This window comes from Dama dama, chromosome 5, assembly GCF_033118175.1.
Source record: "Dama dama isolate Ldn47 chromosome 5, ASM3311817v1, whole genome shotgun sequence".
Lineage (NCBI taxonomy): Eukaryota > Metazoa > Chordata > Mammalia > Artiodactyla > Cervidae > Dama > Dama dama.
In genome coordinates, this window is record NC_083685.1 from 19,250,870 (window position 1) to 19,267,961 (window position 17,092).

The 17,092-nt window shown below is 44.4% G+C and overlaps 1 protein-coding gene across 1 annotated transcript in view; it reads left to right on the forward strand.

Moving 5' to 3' along the window:
- Positions 1–17,092, forward strand: part of TMEM120B (transmembrane protein 120B) — a 42,503-nt gene that overhangs the window by 5,449 nt on the left and 19,962 nt on the right. Inside the window, exons 2-3 of the mRNA XM_061141972.1 lie at positions 13,814–13,932; positions 15,897–16,013. Coding sequence (XP_060997955.1) covers positions 13,814–13,932; positions 15,897–16,013 — 236 coding nt within the window. The remainder of the gene's footprint in view (positions 1–13,813; positions 13,933–15,896; positions 16,014–17,092) is intronic.

Genomic DNA, 17,092 nt, shown 5'->3' on the forward strand with positions numbered 1-17,092 from the left:
TGCCTGCAATGTGGGAGACCCAGGCTCGATCCCTAGGTCGGGAAGATCCCCTGGAGAAGGAAATGGCAACCCACTCCAGTATTCTTGCCTGGAGAATCCCCATGGGCAGAGGAGCCTGGCAGGCTACAGTCCATGGGGTCACAAAGAGTTGGACACGACCAAATGACTTCACTTTCACTTCTTCTTCCAATTATTTGGCCTAAGGACCCTGTGAAAGAGACACTAAGGGTGTGGTAAACCAACAAAGTTAGGGAACCTTTGTTTTATATCTTCATTGTGGTGGTGGTTACACAACTGTATATATTTGCCAAAATTCATTAAATTGTACACCTGAAAATTGGTGAATTGGTATGTAAATTATGCCTATAAAACTGATTTAAAAATACCAGCATATAGCCTAGTACATATATCTCATGCCCTAGCTCTTTCACAATTGAGGAAACTAAGAAGTGGCAGATTGTACCCGTGAAGTCAGTCTGAGTCTCAAGCCTAATCACTTAATTTTTATGTCACCTGCCTCCCAAATGCCTGACATGCTTGCCTATACCTCCACCTACTGTTCCTATAACAGACATTACTAATTGATCCTGGCACATGACTCAGAATCTTTCCCAGTATAGAACTGATACAGTTTAGGTGAAGTCAACTTGTCATCTTTGTAGTGTTTCCACTGGCAGTGAGTCTTAGTTCAGTATACTCAGCATTCAGAAATCTTTGTTTGAAGTCAGTTCCTTAGAAACAGAACTGTATAAATGCAATCTCTTGAAAACTTAGCACCAGCCCCAACTATCAGCCACCACGTTTTTGTGGTGGCCATGACTCTGTGGCAATCTACTGGGTTGTCCACCAGCTTGCAGTGCTCCTAGGCCAGAGCCCTGTCTGAAAATGGCACATGATTCCATTCTGGCAATTTTTTTTTTTTTTTTTTTTGGCCATGCCATATGGGAGCTTAGTTCCCCGACCAAGTATTAAACCCATTCCCACTGTAGTGACAGTACAGAGTCTTAACCACCGGACCACCAGGGAAGTCTCATTGCCATCAATTCTTGCAATAAATATTGACTCAGGTTTTGTGACTCGGTCAAGTTATGTTAAGAGGGCATCTCCAGATGTGTCACAGCCGTGCTGGGACCTGGAATCATTAACCTCATCTTCCCACTGGGGCAGAGTTTGTGGCCTCAGAGGACAGGAGAGGTGGCAGATCTCCAAATCCTTCAATGGAAACTCAACTGTTTGTGTCTCCTGTACATGGCATAAAAGGAATGGCAATCAGATATGTGGAAAAGGAGCTATGGGCATCCCAGCTAACGGGGCCAATGTTAGTGTATGTCTGTCTCTCTCTGTCTGTGATCTATCATATATTTTTATAAGTAATACATAGCCACATAGTTAAAAAGTCAAATAGGAAATGTGTATAAGCATTCTGTAACAGCTAAAATCTGGAAACCTAACTGTCTATCAAGATGGATAATTCCACTGAACATCCATAGAGTGTGGTATGAAGATCAGAATGAATAAACTAGAACCATATGTATCAACATGGTAAATGTTTTAAAGAGAAAAGCAACATTGAGTGAAAAGTTGCTAAGGGCGTATATATAGTATGACATGTATAATAAAGTTTAAAGCATTCAAAACAACACTTATGTTCTGCTTACTGATACATGTCTATACAGTACAAATTCAGACTTTTGCAAGGGAGTGATATGGGTCAGATTCAGTAGAATGGAGATTTGGGCAGGGCCCTAGCAAGAAGCAAATGACTCTTCCTGATGGATCTCTCTGAAAAGAGTTTAAGGATGAGGCTATTTACAGAGGTGTAGTGGTTTAAAGGGGTTTCCCTGGTGGCTCAGATAGTGAAGAATCTGCCTGCAATGCGACAGACCCAGGTTCAATGCCTGAGTCAGAAAGATCCCCTAGAAAAGGGAATGGCTTCCCACTCCAGTATTCTTGCCTGGAGAATTCCATGGACAGAGGAGGTTGGTGGGCTACAGTCCATGTGGTTGCCAAGAGTTGGACACAACAAGGCCCCTGGAGTTGGGACCATCTTAATACTTAAGGGGCAGAGGGAAGGGGCAGTCACCGGAGCTTGTTGCAGGGTAAGGAGAGCTGCAGGATTGGAGCTGTAGCATCAAAAGCCTAGTAAAGTGAGGAGGAGGCAGGGGAACCAATACTCCAGTCTGCCTCTCCTCCCGCCCCCAGTCTTCTGTCCTGGCTTCCCATTGGCTAAGTAGGAGGCAGGGCAAGGGAGCCCAGGAGATGCAGTCCGTAGGGGTCAACCTCTCAGGGCACAGAAGAAGACAGGATTGATCTGGGGTGGGCTTGGGGGTGGAAATAACCAGCCTAGGGGTTCCTCTCATTGGGGGCAGAGGATGGGAATGCTATGTAGGAAGAATATGTAGGGGCTTTCAACAATTTGTGCACTATTAGTTCTTAAACTGAGAGTGAGAAATGTGGGTATTAATGTTGTTTATTTTCTATTAAGGATTTTCTGTCTTTTTCAATATGCCTGAAATATTTCATAATCAAATGAGCAGGAGACCAAAAAGCTACCTAACAGTACCAAAAGGCTTATTCATAAAAATAGGCTCAGTGGGACTTCCCTGAGGTCCAGTGATTAAGACTCAGCACTTCCACTGCAGGGGGCACGGGTTCAACATCTGGTTGGGGAACTAAGATTCCACATACCGAGAGGTGTAGCTAAAAAAAAAACAACAAAAAAAGACTCAGTCATTTATGTGATTATGACCATGCAAATTTCATTTACTGAAGAACTGAGCAGTATACAGTGCTTGTACTTTCTCTTGGGGATTTTTATTACATTTATATAGTCAGCATTTGATTGTTTCCTGGCAGTGTTTGCCTTGTAACTATCCTTCCCCACCCCCCACCCCAAAGCTCTATCTTTAGGTATTTTATCAAGTCAGTCTCTCTTTCCTTTGCTTGGTCTTGAGCTAGACAGCTGGGGGTTGGGACTTGCTCTGAGCAGCAGAACAGAGTCCTTTCTTTCCCAGCTGCCTGTCTGCTCGGGAGCCCCCAGCACTCCGGGTTATTTTGGGAGGTAGCAACTTGCAGTGGGAGTCAGTCATCTGCTCTGTAAGCTGGTACTCCCTGCATTGTGTGCATACACCTGACTCCCAGTTTTTGGTGAGTGTGCTCCTTTGCTTCAGTCCACTGCTGCCAAGTTTATTTACTTTAAATTATATTTCTTATTTATTTATTTGTCTGTGCTGAGTCTTACTTGCAGCATGCAGGGTCTTTCCGTTGTAGCATATGGTATCTAATTCCCCGACCAGGGATTGAACCCTGGGCCCCTTGCATTGGGAGTGCAGAGTCTTAGCCACTAGACCACCAGGAAAGTCCCACTGCTGCCAAGTTTAGAAATAAAAATAGTGGTTTGGTATTTTGGCATTTTCTTTGAAAGTTGGCAAACGTACAAGTACCATATGACCCAGCAGTTTCATTCCTAGGTATCTAACCAAAAGAAGTTGAAATATATATCTACTACCAAGACTTGTGCACGAATGTGCATGACAGCCTTATTGGTAATCGCCAAAGACTGGAAATAACCTAAATATCCAACAACTGGTAGATGAATAAACAAAATACAGTATAAATGCTGAGGTACAATAAAAAAGTGGATACATGCTGCAACAGAAATACATCTCAAAAACACTATTCTATGTGAAAGAACCAGACACAAAACTGCATATTATATGATTCCATTGATATGAAATACACAGAAAAGACAAATCTATAGGGTCAGAAGGTGGGTTAGTGGTTGCCAGGAGCGGGGAGGAAGGAAGAGTGGGGAGTGAGTGTGGATAAACACTAGAGACCTTATTGGGTGATGGAAAGTTCTGAAACTGGACGTGGTAATAGTTGCACAACTTGATAAATGTATGAAAATCACTTAATTGTACACTTAAAATGAGAATTTTATGACATGTAAGTTATACCCCAATAAAATTGTTAAAAAATAATGGTTTAGGTTCTTGCTTTGGTAGAAAAACACCCAGTTTGGTTGTTCAGAGATACGCATTTTAAAGTGCCTGTTTAGTTACTGGCTTGATGAAGGATTTATCCATCAAGCTCTTAAGTTTTTGGCACCTTTACGATGACAGTGTCCAGGGTAAGAGCTTGGTAATGAGTCCAAGATTTATGGCTTCTCTTCTTACCTGGTGTGGTTAACTTTTCCCAGAAGGGAGGCTCTGTTCTTTGGCATATTAATCTAGATTCTGACCCCTGCCTTGTTTTTAAATTAGCTAATTAATTTTGACTGTACTGGGTCTTAGTTGTGGCATGTGGGATATTGTCTTCCTTTCTGCATGTGGGATCTGTAGTTGTGCGTGCAAACTCTTAATTGCAGCAAATGGGGTCTAGTTCCCTGCCTGGGGATCGAACCTGGACCCCCTGCATTGGAAGTGCAAAGTCTTAGACAGTGGACCACCAGGGAAGTCCCTGACACTGGCCTCTTAAATGGAGACACTCAGCCCAAATTGGCAAAGCCAAACAGAATAAAATGGCATTTGCTCACTTACATTAATTAGGACCTCAAAGGTGTACCCCTTCAGATATAAGCTGATCCAGGAGCTTAAATGAAACCATCAGGGCTCAGTTTACCCCTCCATCCTGTTTTCCTCACAGTTGGGTTCATTCCCAGGCAGCTACTGGCAGCCCCATTAGCTCTGGGCTCATATCCTGCTACCTTCAAAATGAGTGGCAAAAAAAGTTTCTTTTTTTCCCCCTTTTTTCCAACAGTTCTGATAAAAAGTCCCACAACTGAGTGTGACTGGTTTTGAATGCTCGTCCCTGAGTCAACCAGCTGGGTCAAGAGGGTGATGTTCTGATTGGCCAGGCCTGGGTCATTTGCCCTGGAACCTGGGGCAAGGTCCACTCTGTTCCTAGCCAGATCTCACTGTCAGGGAGGGAGGATCTCCAAAGAAATTGCAGGGAATTAACCAGAAAGGGAATAACTGCCGAGCTGGCGAAAACAACAGAAGGCTTCCATCTGGCGACTAGTTGCCTTCAAGACCATAGGGGCTGGTTGATTGAAAGGCAGGATTGGCTTGCCTCTGTGTGGCTCACTCCTGGAAAAAGCATCTCAAAGCACACGTCCAGTTGAGGGTTTTCTGGAGATAGCCTCACGAGTGGAGGGCAGGGTCTCTGAGGAAAGACAGGAATTGTGTTCCTCACCCCCCACCCCCGCCCTCTCCCAGAAACACCGCAAAGACAGCCCCATCAAGAGACAGCTGTCATGAAATGGTTCAGCCTCTCTGGAAAATGATATGGCAGTTCTTTAAAAAAAATTAAGCCGTGTGATTAATTACCATATGATCCAGAAATTCTGCTTCTGAATACACACACACACACACACACACACACACACACATATCCCAAAGAATTAAAAGCAGGGACTCGAACAAATATTTGTACATCCATGTTCATAGTAACATTATTCACAATATCCAAAAGATGGAAGCAACCCAGGTGTGCATCGACAGATGGGTGGATAAAATGTGGTATATACTTACTGTGGGATATTGTTTAGCCTTAAAGAGAAAGGAGCTTCTGATATGTTCTGCAATGTGGATGGACCTTGAAGACATTATGCTGTGTTTAAATGTCAGGCACAAAAATATAAATACTGTATGAGTCAACTTATATGAGGTACTTAGAGGAGTCAAATTCATAGAAGTAGAAAGTGAGTGGTAGAGGACTTCCCTGGTGGCACAGTGGGTGAGAATCCACTTGCCAACACAGGAGACACGGGTTTGATCTCTGTTCTGGGAAGATCCCATAGCCTCAGAGCAACTAAGCCCTCGAGTTGTAACTACTGAGCCCACGAGCTGCAACTACTGAAGCCCACTTGCCTAGAACCCTTGCTCGATAACAAGAGAGGCCATCACAATGAGAAGCCTGAGCACTGCAACGAAGAGTAGCCCCTGCTTGCCATAGTTAGAGAAAGCCTCTTCAAAACAGTGAAGACCCAGCATAGCCAAAAATAAATAAAGAAGAAAATAGAGTGGTGGTTGTCAGGGGCTGAGAGGAACAGGAAACTGAGTTACTGGGTGACAGGTTCAGAGTTTTAGTTGAGATGTTGAAAAAGTTCTGGAGATGGATGGCAAATAATGTGAACATATTTGATGTCACTGAGTTGTACACATAAAATGGTTAAGGTGGTAAGTTTTATGTGTATTTTATTGCAATTAGAAAAATGTTAATGATTAACATGGTAAGTTTTATATATATTTTACCACAGTTGAAAAAAGACTGAGAGACAACTGTCTGGAAAAAGAACAGAATCCAAGAAATGAATTGATAATCTTCCCCGCTGCTTGTGTGACTGGCACAAGATGGAATCAGCAGAGGCGGGGCGTGGGTGAGGAATGCCCTGGGAACAGAGAGTGTGTCACTCTAAGGGCCTGTTTCCACTTCACGTTGTCCTCGAGGCTGACAAATGCTGAGCCTGGGGCCGAGGACAGGGTGGACAGGAGGTGTGGTCTCCAGTATCAGATCTCCCCTAGGAAGTGGCTCTAGCCAATGGCAGAGAGAAAGACAGAGAACTGTTAGGAATGAGGAATGACTGTATGCGCCTGGGGACACAATTATGAGAAGGGCCATGGGCTTCAGTCTGATGTTTTAAGAGTGGGCAGAAAATACCACCAGTGGAGCATTATTGTTGTTTAGTCGCTAAGTTGTCTGACTCTTTGCAACCCCATGGACTACAGTACACCAGGTTTCCCTGTCCTTCACTATCTCCCAGAGTTTGCTCAGACTCATTTTCATTGAGTCGGTGATGCCATCCAACCATGTTATCCTCTGTTGCCCCCTTCTCCTTCTGCCTTCAATCTTTCCTAGCATCAGGGTCTTTTCCAATGAGACAGCTCTTCACATCAGGTGGCCAAAGTATTGGAGCTTCAGCATTGGGTGAAGTATGGAGCATTGCATGTGTGTGTGCTAAGTAGCTTCAGCCATGTCTGACTCTGTGCAACCCTATGGACTGTAGCCTGCCAGGCTGCTTTGTCCATGGAATTCTCCAGGCAAGAATCCTGGAGTGGGTTGCCATTTCCTTCTTCAGGGGATCTTCCCGACCCAGGAATCGAAGCCGCATCTCTTAGGTCTACCTGCATTGGCAGGCGGGTTCTTTTACCACTACACCACCTGGGAAGCCCATGCAGGCATTAGGAAGCGCCTTTAAGAAAGTCAGTGGGGATAGCACTGAGAGTTGGTGAAGTGTGGGCAGCTGTCATATGCTGTGGGTGGGAGCATAAATTGGCACAGCCACTCTGGGGGCAGTTTGCCAAGATAGGTTAAAAGTAAAAACAAGCCTGTACCCTATGACCCAGCAATTCCGCTTCTCTTCCCCAGAGACACTTGTGTGTGTGCCCAAGGAGACTGTGCAAGGATATTAATCACTGTTGCATTGTTGGTGATTGTCAGAGACTGGAAACAACCTAAGTATCCAGTGATAGGAAAATGGCTACAAAAGCTGTTGTATGTTCATAGCATCAAGTACTGAACAGGACTGAAAATGAAGCACATCTATATATTCTTCTTTTTTTCTTCTTCTTTTTAATTAATTAATTTGGCTCTGCCAGTCTTAGTTGTGGCACACGGGATCTTTGATCTTCATTGTGGCATGTGAAATCTTAGTTGTGGCATGTGGGACCTAGTTCCCTGACCCCAGATCAAACCTGGGCCCCCTGTGTTGAGAGTGTGGAGTCTTAGCCACCAGGGAAGTCCCTATGTATGTATTCTTGTGTGGGTAGATCTATAAGACATATTATTGAGTGAGAAAAGAAGGTTGTGAAATCATATCTATATTCTGATACTGTTAGTATATTTTAAAAAAATCAAAAGTATGTGCTTTAGGGTATAAGCTATGCTGCTGTAGCAAGAGATCCCCTAATAAAACAGTTTAAATGAGATAACATCTTCCTTTCTCACATAGTAGTTCAGAGGGGTGCTGAGTGTTCCAGTTATCCTTTGGCATAAAGCAACAGTAATTGCATTTTGCTCAAGGATTCTGGGAATCAGGAATTTAGGCAGGGCATGGTGGGGATGGCTTGACTGTGTTCCACGAGGTCAGAGGTCTTAGCTGGAAAGATGCAAATGGTTGGGGCTGGAATTATCTGTAGGTTTCTTGACCCTCATATCTGCCTGAACGGAATGACAAGAAGATTTATCTTAGTTGTGGCTGTTGATCAGACTGCCGTCATGTGGCTTCTCTGTGTGGTTAGGGTTTCCACACAGCATGGTGGCCTCAGTCATGGAACTTTCTGTTCCAGAAGCTAGTATTCCAGCAAATAAGGTGCAAACCCTATGGCCCTCTTTGAGTTTTTCTCAGAAATGATATAGTGTCAGTTCTGCCATTTTTAAAAAATTGAGATAAAGTTGACATGTTATATGTTTTAGGTGTATAATATAGTGATTCACAGTTTTTAAAGGTTATATTTTATTTATGATAAAATGTTGGCTATATTCCCTGTGCTGTACAGTATATCCTTATAGCTTATTTATTTTATGCAGAGTAGTTTGTATCTCAATCCCCCTACCCCTGTATTGCCCCCTCCCCCTTTTCTCTCCCCACTGGTAACTACTAGTTTGTTCTTTGTGAGTCTGTTTCTTTTTTGTTATATTCACTAGTTTGTTGTATTTTTTATATTCCACATACAAGTGATATCATATAGCATTTCTCTTTCTCTGTCTGATATATTACTAAGCATAATGCCCTCCAAGTCCATCCATGGCAAAAATGTCATTCTTTTTTTATGGCTGCATAGTATTCCTGTGTGTGTGTGTGTGTGTGTGTGTACCACATCTTTATCCATTCATCTGCTGATGGACAGTTAGGTTACTTCCGTATCTTGGCTATTATAAATAATGCTGCTATGAACATTGAGGTGCATGTATCTTTTTGAGTTAGTGTTTTCATTTCCTTCAGATACAAACCCAGGAGTGGAAGTGCTGGATCATATGGTAGGTCTATTTTTAGTTTTTTTGAGGAACCTCCATACTGTTTCCACAGTGGCTGCACCAATTTACGTTCCCACCAACAGTGTGCAAAAAAGGTTCCCTTTCCTCCACATCCTTGCCAGCATTTGTTATTTGAGGTCTTTTCAATGATAGCCATTCTGACAGGTGTGAGGTGATATCTCCCTGTGGTTTTGATTCACATTTCCTTTATGATTAGTGATGTTGAGCATCTTTTCATGTGCCTGTTGGCGATCTATGGCTTCTTTGGAAAAATGTCTATTCAGATCTTCTTTCCATTTTTTAATTGGGCTGTTTGTTTTGGGGGGGTACTTCTGACATATTTTATTGGTCAGACCAGCCACAAGCCTACTTGTATTTAAGGAGACTGAAAAGAGATACCACTCCTCTATGTGAGGAGTGCTAAAGGACTGGTGGTCATGTTTTAAAACAAGATCCAGGTTGGTTTGGCTGAGGAGGGCACTGTGGGCTTTGTCATTTGTACCATGTAGCTTCCATTTCCGGTTTCAAGGTAACTGGATCCATTGTTGCCATATGCCAGCCAGGGAAAGAAAGAGTGGAGGGCAAACCGTTACTTAGAAAAATGTGGTTGCCTTGACATGTGAAAGCTGAATAGCTAGAAATAGCAGGTGCAGTGGTTAAAAAAAAATGTAGTTCAGAACTTACATCACTTCTGCTTGCAACCCGTTGGCTAACACTTGGTTGTATTCCTACACTTAGCTGCAAAGGAGGCTGGGAGGTGTCTGTAGCTGGACAGCCATGTGCTGGCTATGTCTTGGTGGGGTCCTGTTATTAAAAAGAAGCCAAGGAGGACTTCTCTGGGGGTCCAGTGGTTGACTCACTGTTCCCAATGTAGGGGATACAGGTTTGATTCCTGAGTGGGGAACTAAGATCCTACATGCCTCATGTGCCGCATGGTGTGGGGCTAAAAAACAAAAAAACTGAGATGTAATAAATACTCAAAACTCATTATTTAAAAAAAGGAAACAAAGGAGAATAACTATTAGGGACAATTAGTTTTTGCAACAGTGAACATTTTTCTCATATATGTTAAGTGTGTATATATATATATAGAAATAGGTCTTATGTGGAACAAAGAAATACATAGGTACATAGAATACAGTCTAGAAGAAACTGGTAACAGTGGTTACTTCTGGAGAAGGGGGAGAAGACAGGATAGGGGTTTATTCAAAGTCAACTCTAGCTGTAGCTGTAGTGTTTTAATGTTTAACAAGGATAATGTCCTTATGTTTACTTGTAAAATTAAATATTAATTGAAGCTGAAGAGGGCCTGGTGAGCATCTGTCTGTCGATGTTGCAGTCTGGGTCTTATCTCACTGTACGGGGGCCCGACACCAAAGAGTGCCAGGAGCTGGTGGGGTGTTTTACCTTCCATTGCTGGGGACTCCAAATCCAAAGGCTTCACTTTCTCCAAGTCTGTGGAGTTGGGGGTCTCTCTGTGCCCATCCTCTATGTCCGGTTCTGGAGAGTTGCCTTTCTCACCCGCAGACACTGGTTGAACATTGAGGACTGTTTTGGTGCTGAAGCCTCTTTCTGTACAGACTATTCATTCATTACAGGTAGGAAGCTGGTCACTGTACAGTGGAGAATGGTGGCAGATGGCCACCATTTCTCCCAAGCAATCAGAGTTAACATCACAGACTCCACGTCCCTTCTCATGGGAGACACTGAGGACCCAATGTCACTTGAGTGGCATGTCTGTACTAGATGCATATTCAAAATTCAGTCATGAGGAAATATCAGACAAACCAAGGCAGAGGGACATTGTCCAAAACAACTGGATTGAACACTTTAGAAATGCTGATATTCCCAAGATAGAAGTTGAGGAGCTGGCCTAGATTAAAGGAGACCAAAGAGATATGAACAACAATACAAGGCATAAGATGGAATTGGGCCCAGGGTCTGGGGAGAAATTGCCATCCGGAGATAGTTCGCAGGACTTCCCTGGTGGGCCAGTGGTTAAGAATCCGCCTGCCAATGCAGGGGATACGGGTTTGATCCCTGGTATGGGAAGATCCCATATGCCAAGGAGCATCTAAGCCCGCGTGCCATAACTACTGAGCCCGTGCTCTAGAACCCAGGCTCCACAACAAGAGAAGCCACATCAATGAGAAACACGAGCACTGCAACTAGAGAGTAGCTCCTGCTTGTAGCAACTAGAGAAAGCCTTCATGCAGCAACCAAGACCCCGCACAGCCATAAATAAATAATAATAAAAATTAAAAAAAGAGAGTTCGCATCCAAACTTGAATTTGGATGGTATTTGAGGTCACAGTACTGTATTGTATCAAAGTAACATTTTCTATATTTAATAGTATAAGAGAATGTCATGTCCTTAGGAAATATGCATTGAAGTATTTAGGAGTAAAGAAGCCTATTGTCTACAAGTAACTCCCAAATGATTTAGAACAGAAATAGTCAGACTCTTGACAAAAAGGCCAAGTAGTGAGGATTCTGGGCTTTGCGGGCCATGTGGTCTCTGTCACAACTGCTCTTGCTCCGTTGTTGTGGTGCCACAGACGATACATAAATGAATGGGCATGGCTGTGCTCCAGTGAAATGGATATTTATTCATGGATTCCAGAGTTTCAATTTCATATATGTTTTACATGTCATGAAATATTCTTCTTTTGATCTTTTGCAACGAGACAAAAATCGTTTCTAGCTTACTGCCCATACAAAAGCTTTACATGTCACGAAATGTTCTTCTTTTGATCTTTTGCAACGAGACAAAAATCATTTCTAGCTTACTGCCCATACAAAATCAGGTAGCCAGATTTGGCCAGTGGGTTTACTGATGCCTGATACAGATAAAGAACACACACACCACTCATTCACACATGCACACACACATGTGAGAAGAAAGCAAATATGTCATAATGCTAATAGTCGGTGAATCTGGGCAAAAGGTGTAGGGGAGTTCTTTGCACTCTTACAATTCTTTCAGAAGTGTGAGATTATTTAAAAATTACAAGCTAAATTTAAAAAAATGAGACACAGTTTTCCTCCCTGGGGGCTCAGGAAGGACAGATGAGGAAACTGTGTAAATCTAGGGGACTGAGCCCTGTCAACTGGGGGCCAAAGGAGATATGCTCAGAGCATTCTTCCATGTTGCTCCTAAGTGTTATCTATTCACTTCATTGCCTTCATTTTTTTCTTATTTTCGGGCTTAACTTTCATATCTAGGAACCTGCTTGGCAGACATAAGAGTTTAGGCTATGGGCCTCACTGCCCATCCCTTTTTCCTCTCTCTCTGCTAATACAGTTCTCTACCACCCAAGCAAACAGCCACTTTAAATATGGCCATTGGATTATTGTTTTTAATTTTATGGTCCCTGTACCCTCATACTGTTTTCTCCATATTGTTGGTGTTTGTCTTTGATTATCAGGACTCTGGAGGAAACTGGTTGTTTTCCTGCAAAGGGCAGTACCCAGGGGGAGGTGTGCTGTGGCAGTAATAATGTTGAGAAGATACTGTGTTCCATTCTCCCTGCCTTGGGGAGCACTGTCTTGTATTTCCTTTGGCCTTGTGGTCCTGAATGGTTATTTCCAGGAGTAAGATACTGAGTGTATTGGAGTGGCTGTGCCTGGGATAAGGAGGGTTGACTTAAAGGGAGGAGGTATGTCTTTTTCTTAATTGTCTTAGCAAGAACTGTCTTCATTGCCAATATCAGAAACCCAACCCAAACTGGACTAACCAGAAAGGAATTTATTAATTCCTGTAACTAAGAGTGTTAGCATTGCATTCAGACTTGGTTAGATTCAAGTGCCGAAATGATGTTATAAGAATGCTGTCTCTTACCGTGTCCCAATTCTGTTTTCCTGTTTGGCTTCATTCTTCTTTTAAAAAAATTATTTATTTATTTGGCTGCATCAGGTCTTAGTTGTGGCACATGGGATCTTTGATCTTCATTGTGACATGGGGATCTTTAGTTGTGGCAGTTGCAGCATGTGGGATCTAGTTTCCTGACCAGGGATCGAACCCTGGCCCCCTGCATTGGGAGCATGGAGTCTTAGCCACTGGACCCCCGGGGAAGTTCCCAGCTTTATTCTTAGGCAGGCTCTCCACACTCAACAGCCCCAGGTGTGCCTTCTACCAGATTAACAAATCCAGGAGAAAGGGGGCATCTCTAAATTAATACTTGTAGGTGAAGTCCCAGAGCTGACTCCCATTGGCTCAGTTTGAGCCATTCATCCCCCTGTGAACCAATCAGTTGCTGGGGGGATTGGAGAATACTGATTGGCCAGGCCTGGGTCATATGACCTCCCTTGACATGGGCACTGTTAGCTCTACTCAAACCACCTGGACCAAGAATTGACAAGAGGTGGCTGGCCCCTCAAAGGCATGTTTGGTTTCTGTTCCCATCAGGAAAGACAGAACCTGCACAGGAAAAAAACAGCAGTTCCTTATTGCATTAGTGCTGCCTTCCCCAAATCCAGCCCCAGTTTTGTGTTAGATCTTTGATAGGTGTGCTTGTATCATCTTAACTGTCAAACTGGATTCTATAGTCACAAAGAGCTGACTCATTGGAAAAGACCTTGATGCTGGGAAAGATTGAAGGCAAAAGGAGAAGGGGGCAGCAGAAGATGACACGGTAGCATCACTGAATGAATTTGAGCAAACTCTGGGATATAATGAAGGACAGGGAAGCCTGGCGTGCTGCAGTTCATGGGGTCGAAAAAAGTCAAGTCGGACATGGGACTTAGCGACTGAACAATAACATACTCCGACACAAGCAGACTGAAAAATAACCCCTTTATGTTCTCCTGCACACCCTGCTCTTCTATCCCTCAGGAAACTCACAGGATCTACAAGCAGAAGCTGGAGGAACTGAATGCACTCCAGACTTCGTGTAGCAGCTCCATCAACAAGCAGAAGACGCGACTGAGGGACCTGAAACTCACGCTCCAGAGGTAGGCGGGCTGCAAGTCAGGGGCCCCCCTGGCTTTTAGGGACAGAATCTCAACTCAAAACTGGTTTGAGCTGAGAATGGAAATTTTAATGGAAAAAAACCAGAAGTGACTTCAAGCATCATTGGATCTAGGGGGGTCAAAGGGTGTTTTTAGGAATTTGGTTTTTTTCCTCTCAATTCTGCCTTCCTCTAGATTGGCTTCACTCTGTGGCTGAGATGGTCACTGAGATAGCCACCAGCAGTGCCAGGCTGTTATCCTCTTAGCCTTTCTTCCTATTGGCTTGGCCACCCCAGCAGAATGAGAACTTGTCTTTCAGCACAAGTGCTGGGTGTGAGTCTCATTGGCTGGAACTGATCATGTGACCATCTGTGAACCAATCTTGAGACTCAGTTTATATAAGATTGGGGGCTTCCCTGGTGACTCAAATGGTAAAGAATCTTCCTGCAGTTCAGGAGACCTGGGTTAGGAAAATCTCTTGGAGAAGGAAATGGCAACCCACTCCAGTATTCTTGCCTGGAGAATTCCATGGACAGAAGAGCCTGGCAGACTACAGTCCATGGGGTTGCAAAGAGTTGGACACGACTGAGTGACTAACGCTTATATAAGACTTGGTCCTATGCTCAGTTTATGGACTTGGGGGATGGGACAGCTCTACTTGAACTACTTGGGAGGGGGAAGAGGATGAGGCATAGTTCCCACAGGAAAGTTGTTATGAGAAGTCCTGCTGGGCAGGTAAATAGCAAGTATCCTTCTCTCCAGGCAAAGGGAGTTCACCCCACCAGGTCTCTGGTGTAGGGGGTGAGAGGTCTGGCACGCCTGGTGGGGATATACTTGAGCTTACAACCTAGTTCATTTCCTAAGGCCAGGATCACCTGTTCACTTCCTAGTCCTATGTCTTTATGGTTTGGAAAGTGCTGTCATTCCCTGCAAGTGAAGGAGTCCAATGGATGCTGTGACCGCCTAGGGATACAGGAAAACAGGCTCTGAGTGCCTTGTCCCTGGTCGCTTAGCTGGGCCTCCATTCCAGTTTATGATTCCTGAGCAATTCTTCCCTTCCTCTGTGGAAAATTTGGGGAATGGTTACTGATTACTCCTAACCTTGACTGACGATTCTGGACATGGAGGGAGGCCCATTAGTCATGGTGAAGAGTGTGGATGGTCCCACATAATGACATCACCACTCTTGGAAAAACATATCTCACTGATAGAACTCCAGTCTTTTATCTGTCTAGGGTTTTTCATTCCTGGCGCTGTTGATGCTTCTGGGGGCTGTCCTGTGCATTGTGGGATGTTGGTCAGCATCCCTGGCCTCTACCCACTAGATGCCAGTAGAACTCTCCACTCCTGCCTTGACAACCCAGAATGTTCCCGGGCAGTGTCTTCATGGTTTGGGAAGAACTCCTATCCCAAGTTTCCCCAGTTGAGAACCATTGGGTTGGAAGGTTGACCCATGAGTTAGCTGAGTTGACCCATGAGTTGTGACTATGACTTGTTTTTCTAGTTTTGAGATTAGATCTCACCAAGGAACAACAGTCAGACCTTGGTTGGTCGACTGCTAATACTTCAAAGCCTTCTTCCTGCCTGTACTCTTCATAACCCTCAGGTTATTCCTATAGAATAGCGTGGAGAGTGGTATTGCCAGCCGATATCCCTGGAGCTCATACTATGTGTCAGGTATTCTAAATGCTTTACACTGCATATACTCACTGTATCCTCACAATGATATCGTTTACAAGGTAGGTCTGATGTTATCCCTGTTTTTGAGGTATGGAAAATAAAGCAGAGAGGTTAAAGGATGTTTCCCAAGGCTGGCAGGGAGCCAGCATCAAACCCAGAGAGTACATCTGGAGAGCTGAGGTTGCCAGAAGCATTGAGATGGAAAGATGGGGGGCAGTGCCTAGAGCTTCTGGATTCTTCATCCAGTCTGTGTAACGCTTATCTCACGCTCCCACCTCTGACCTCAGGTACAAACGCCATGCCAGTCGGGAGGAAGCGGAGCTCGTTCAGCAGATGGGTGCCAACATCAAGGAGCGGCAGAACGTCTTCTTTGACATGGAGGCCTACTTGCCCAAGAAGAATGGGTAGGAGCTGGGGACCTGCCCTCACACCCCCCAACACTGTGTGCAGATGCCCAGGCCTGGAGCACCTGGTCTGCGTGCCTCTGACCTCCCTGCTGGGTCTTGAGGAGGAAACAAGGGCAGGAAAGGGAAGGAAGCTTCCTTACATGACCCTCCATGAACCCAGGAGGGGACCTCAGCCCCTGCCTGTGGCAGCGACATTCCTAGAAGGGCTTTTTCAAGGAACCAGACAAAAGATCTGGTTCCCAGCCTCTGCCATCTGCCCGATGTCACCTGGGATCAAGAGGAAATGTGTTCTCTCTCGAGAGAACAAACATCTATTGAGGGCCCACTGTATGCCTGGCATTGTGCAGGGGGGCCTGTCTTGACGTCAGTCATTTCACCCTCTACAACCCGGTGAGTGAGATCCAGGAATCCCTGTTCTAAAGGTTCAGAGAAGTGGCATTAGGAAGTATCTTGCCCTGAGGGTTCAGACCGGCTTAGGCTGAACCAGGATGTGAACACTGGACATTCTGACTCTAGAGCTTGTGTTCTTTCCATCTTCTTCCTTCAGAGAAGTTCCATCTCCTTCCTCAAGTGACATCTCTGCCACCTCGTAGAGAGAGATCCTTGCGGCGTTGTATTGTGACTTGACATGGGTGGCTAAACGCACGTCCCAGGAAGCACCCTGACTTTCTTCCCGGTTTGACCCAGCCTTGAGTCAGAGCCTTCTACCAGAGGCCTTCCTCTTGTCTTCTCCTTTTTGGCTGTGTTTGGTTAAAAACTCCATGCTTTGGGTGGTGATAACTTTCTACAGAATGAAACAGCGTGACCTTCTTTTAAAGTCAGATTCACTCTCCCAGCTCCAGCCTCCCTAGTCCTCTGTCCAGTTTACATTAGTTAGGAATCCCTGGAATACAAATGACAGAAAACCCAACTCAAAGTTGCTTAATTAATAATAGGGCAGTTATTGACACATGTAACTAAAAAGTCCAGGTGTAGTTCTAGGTAGGACTGGATGCTGTTAAACTGTGTCCCTATTTATTTATTTTTTTTACTCTGTTTTGCAGTGTGTGAATTTTATTCTCAGGCAGGGTTCCTCC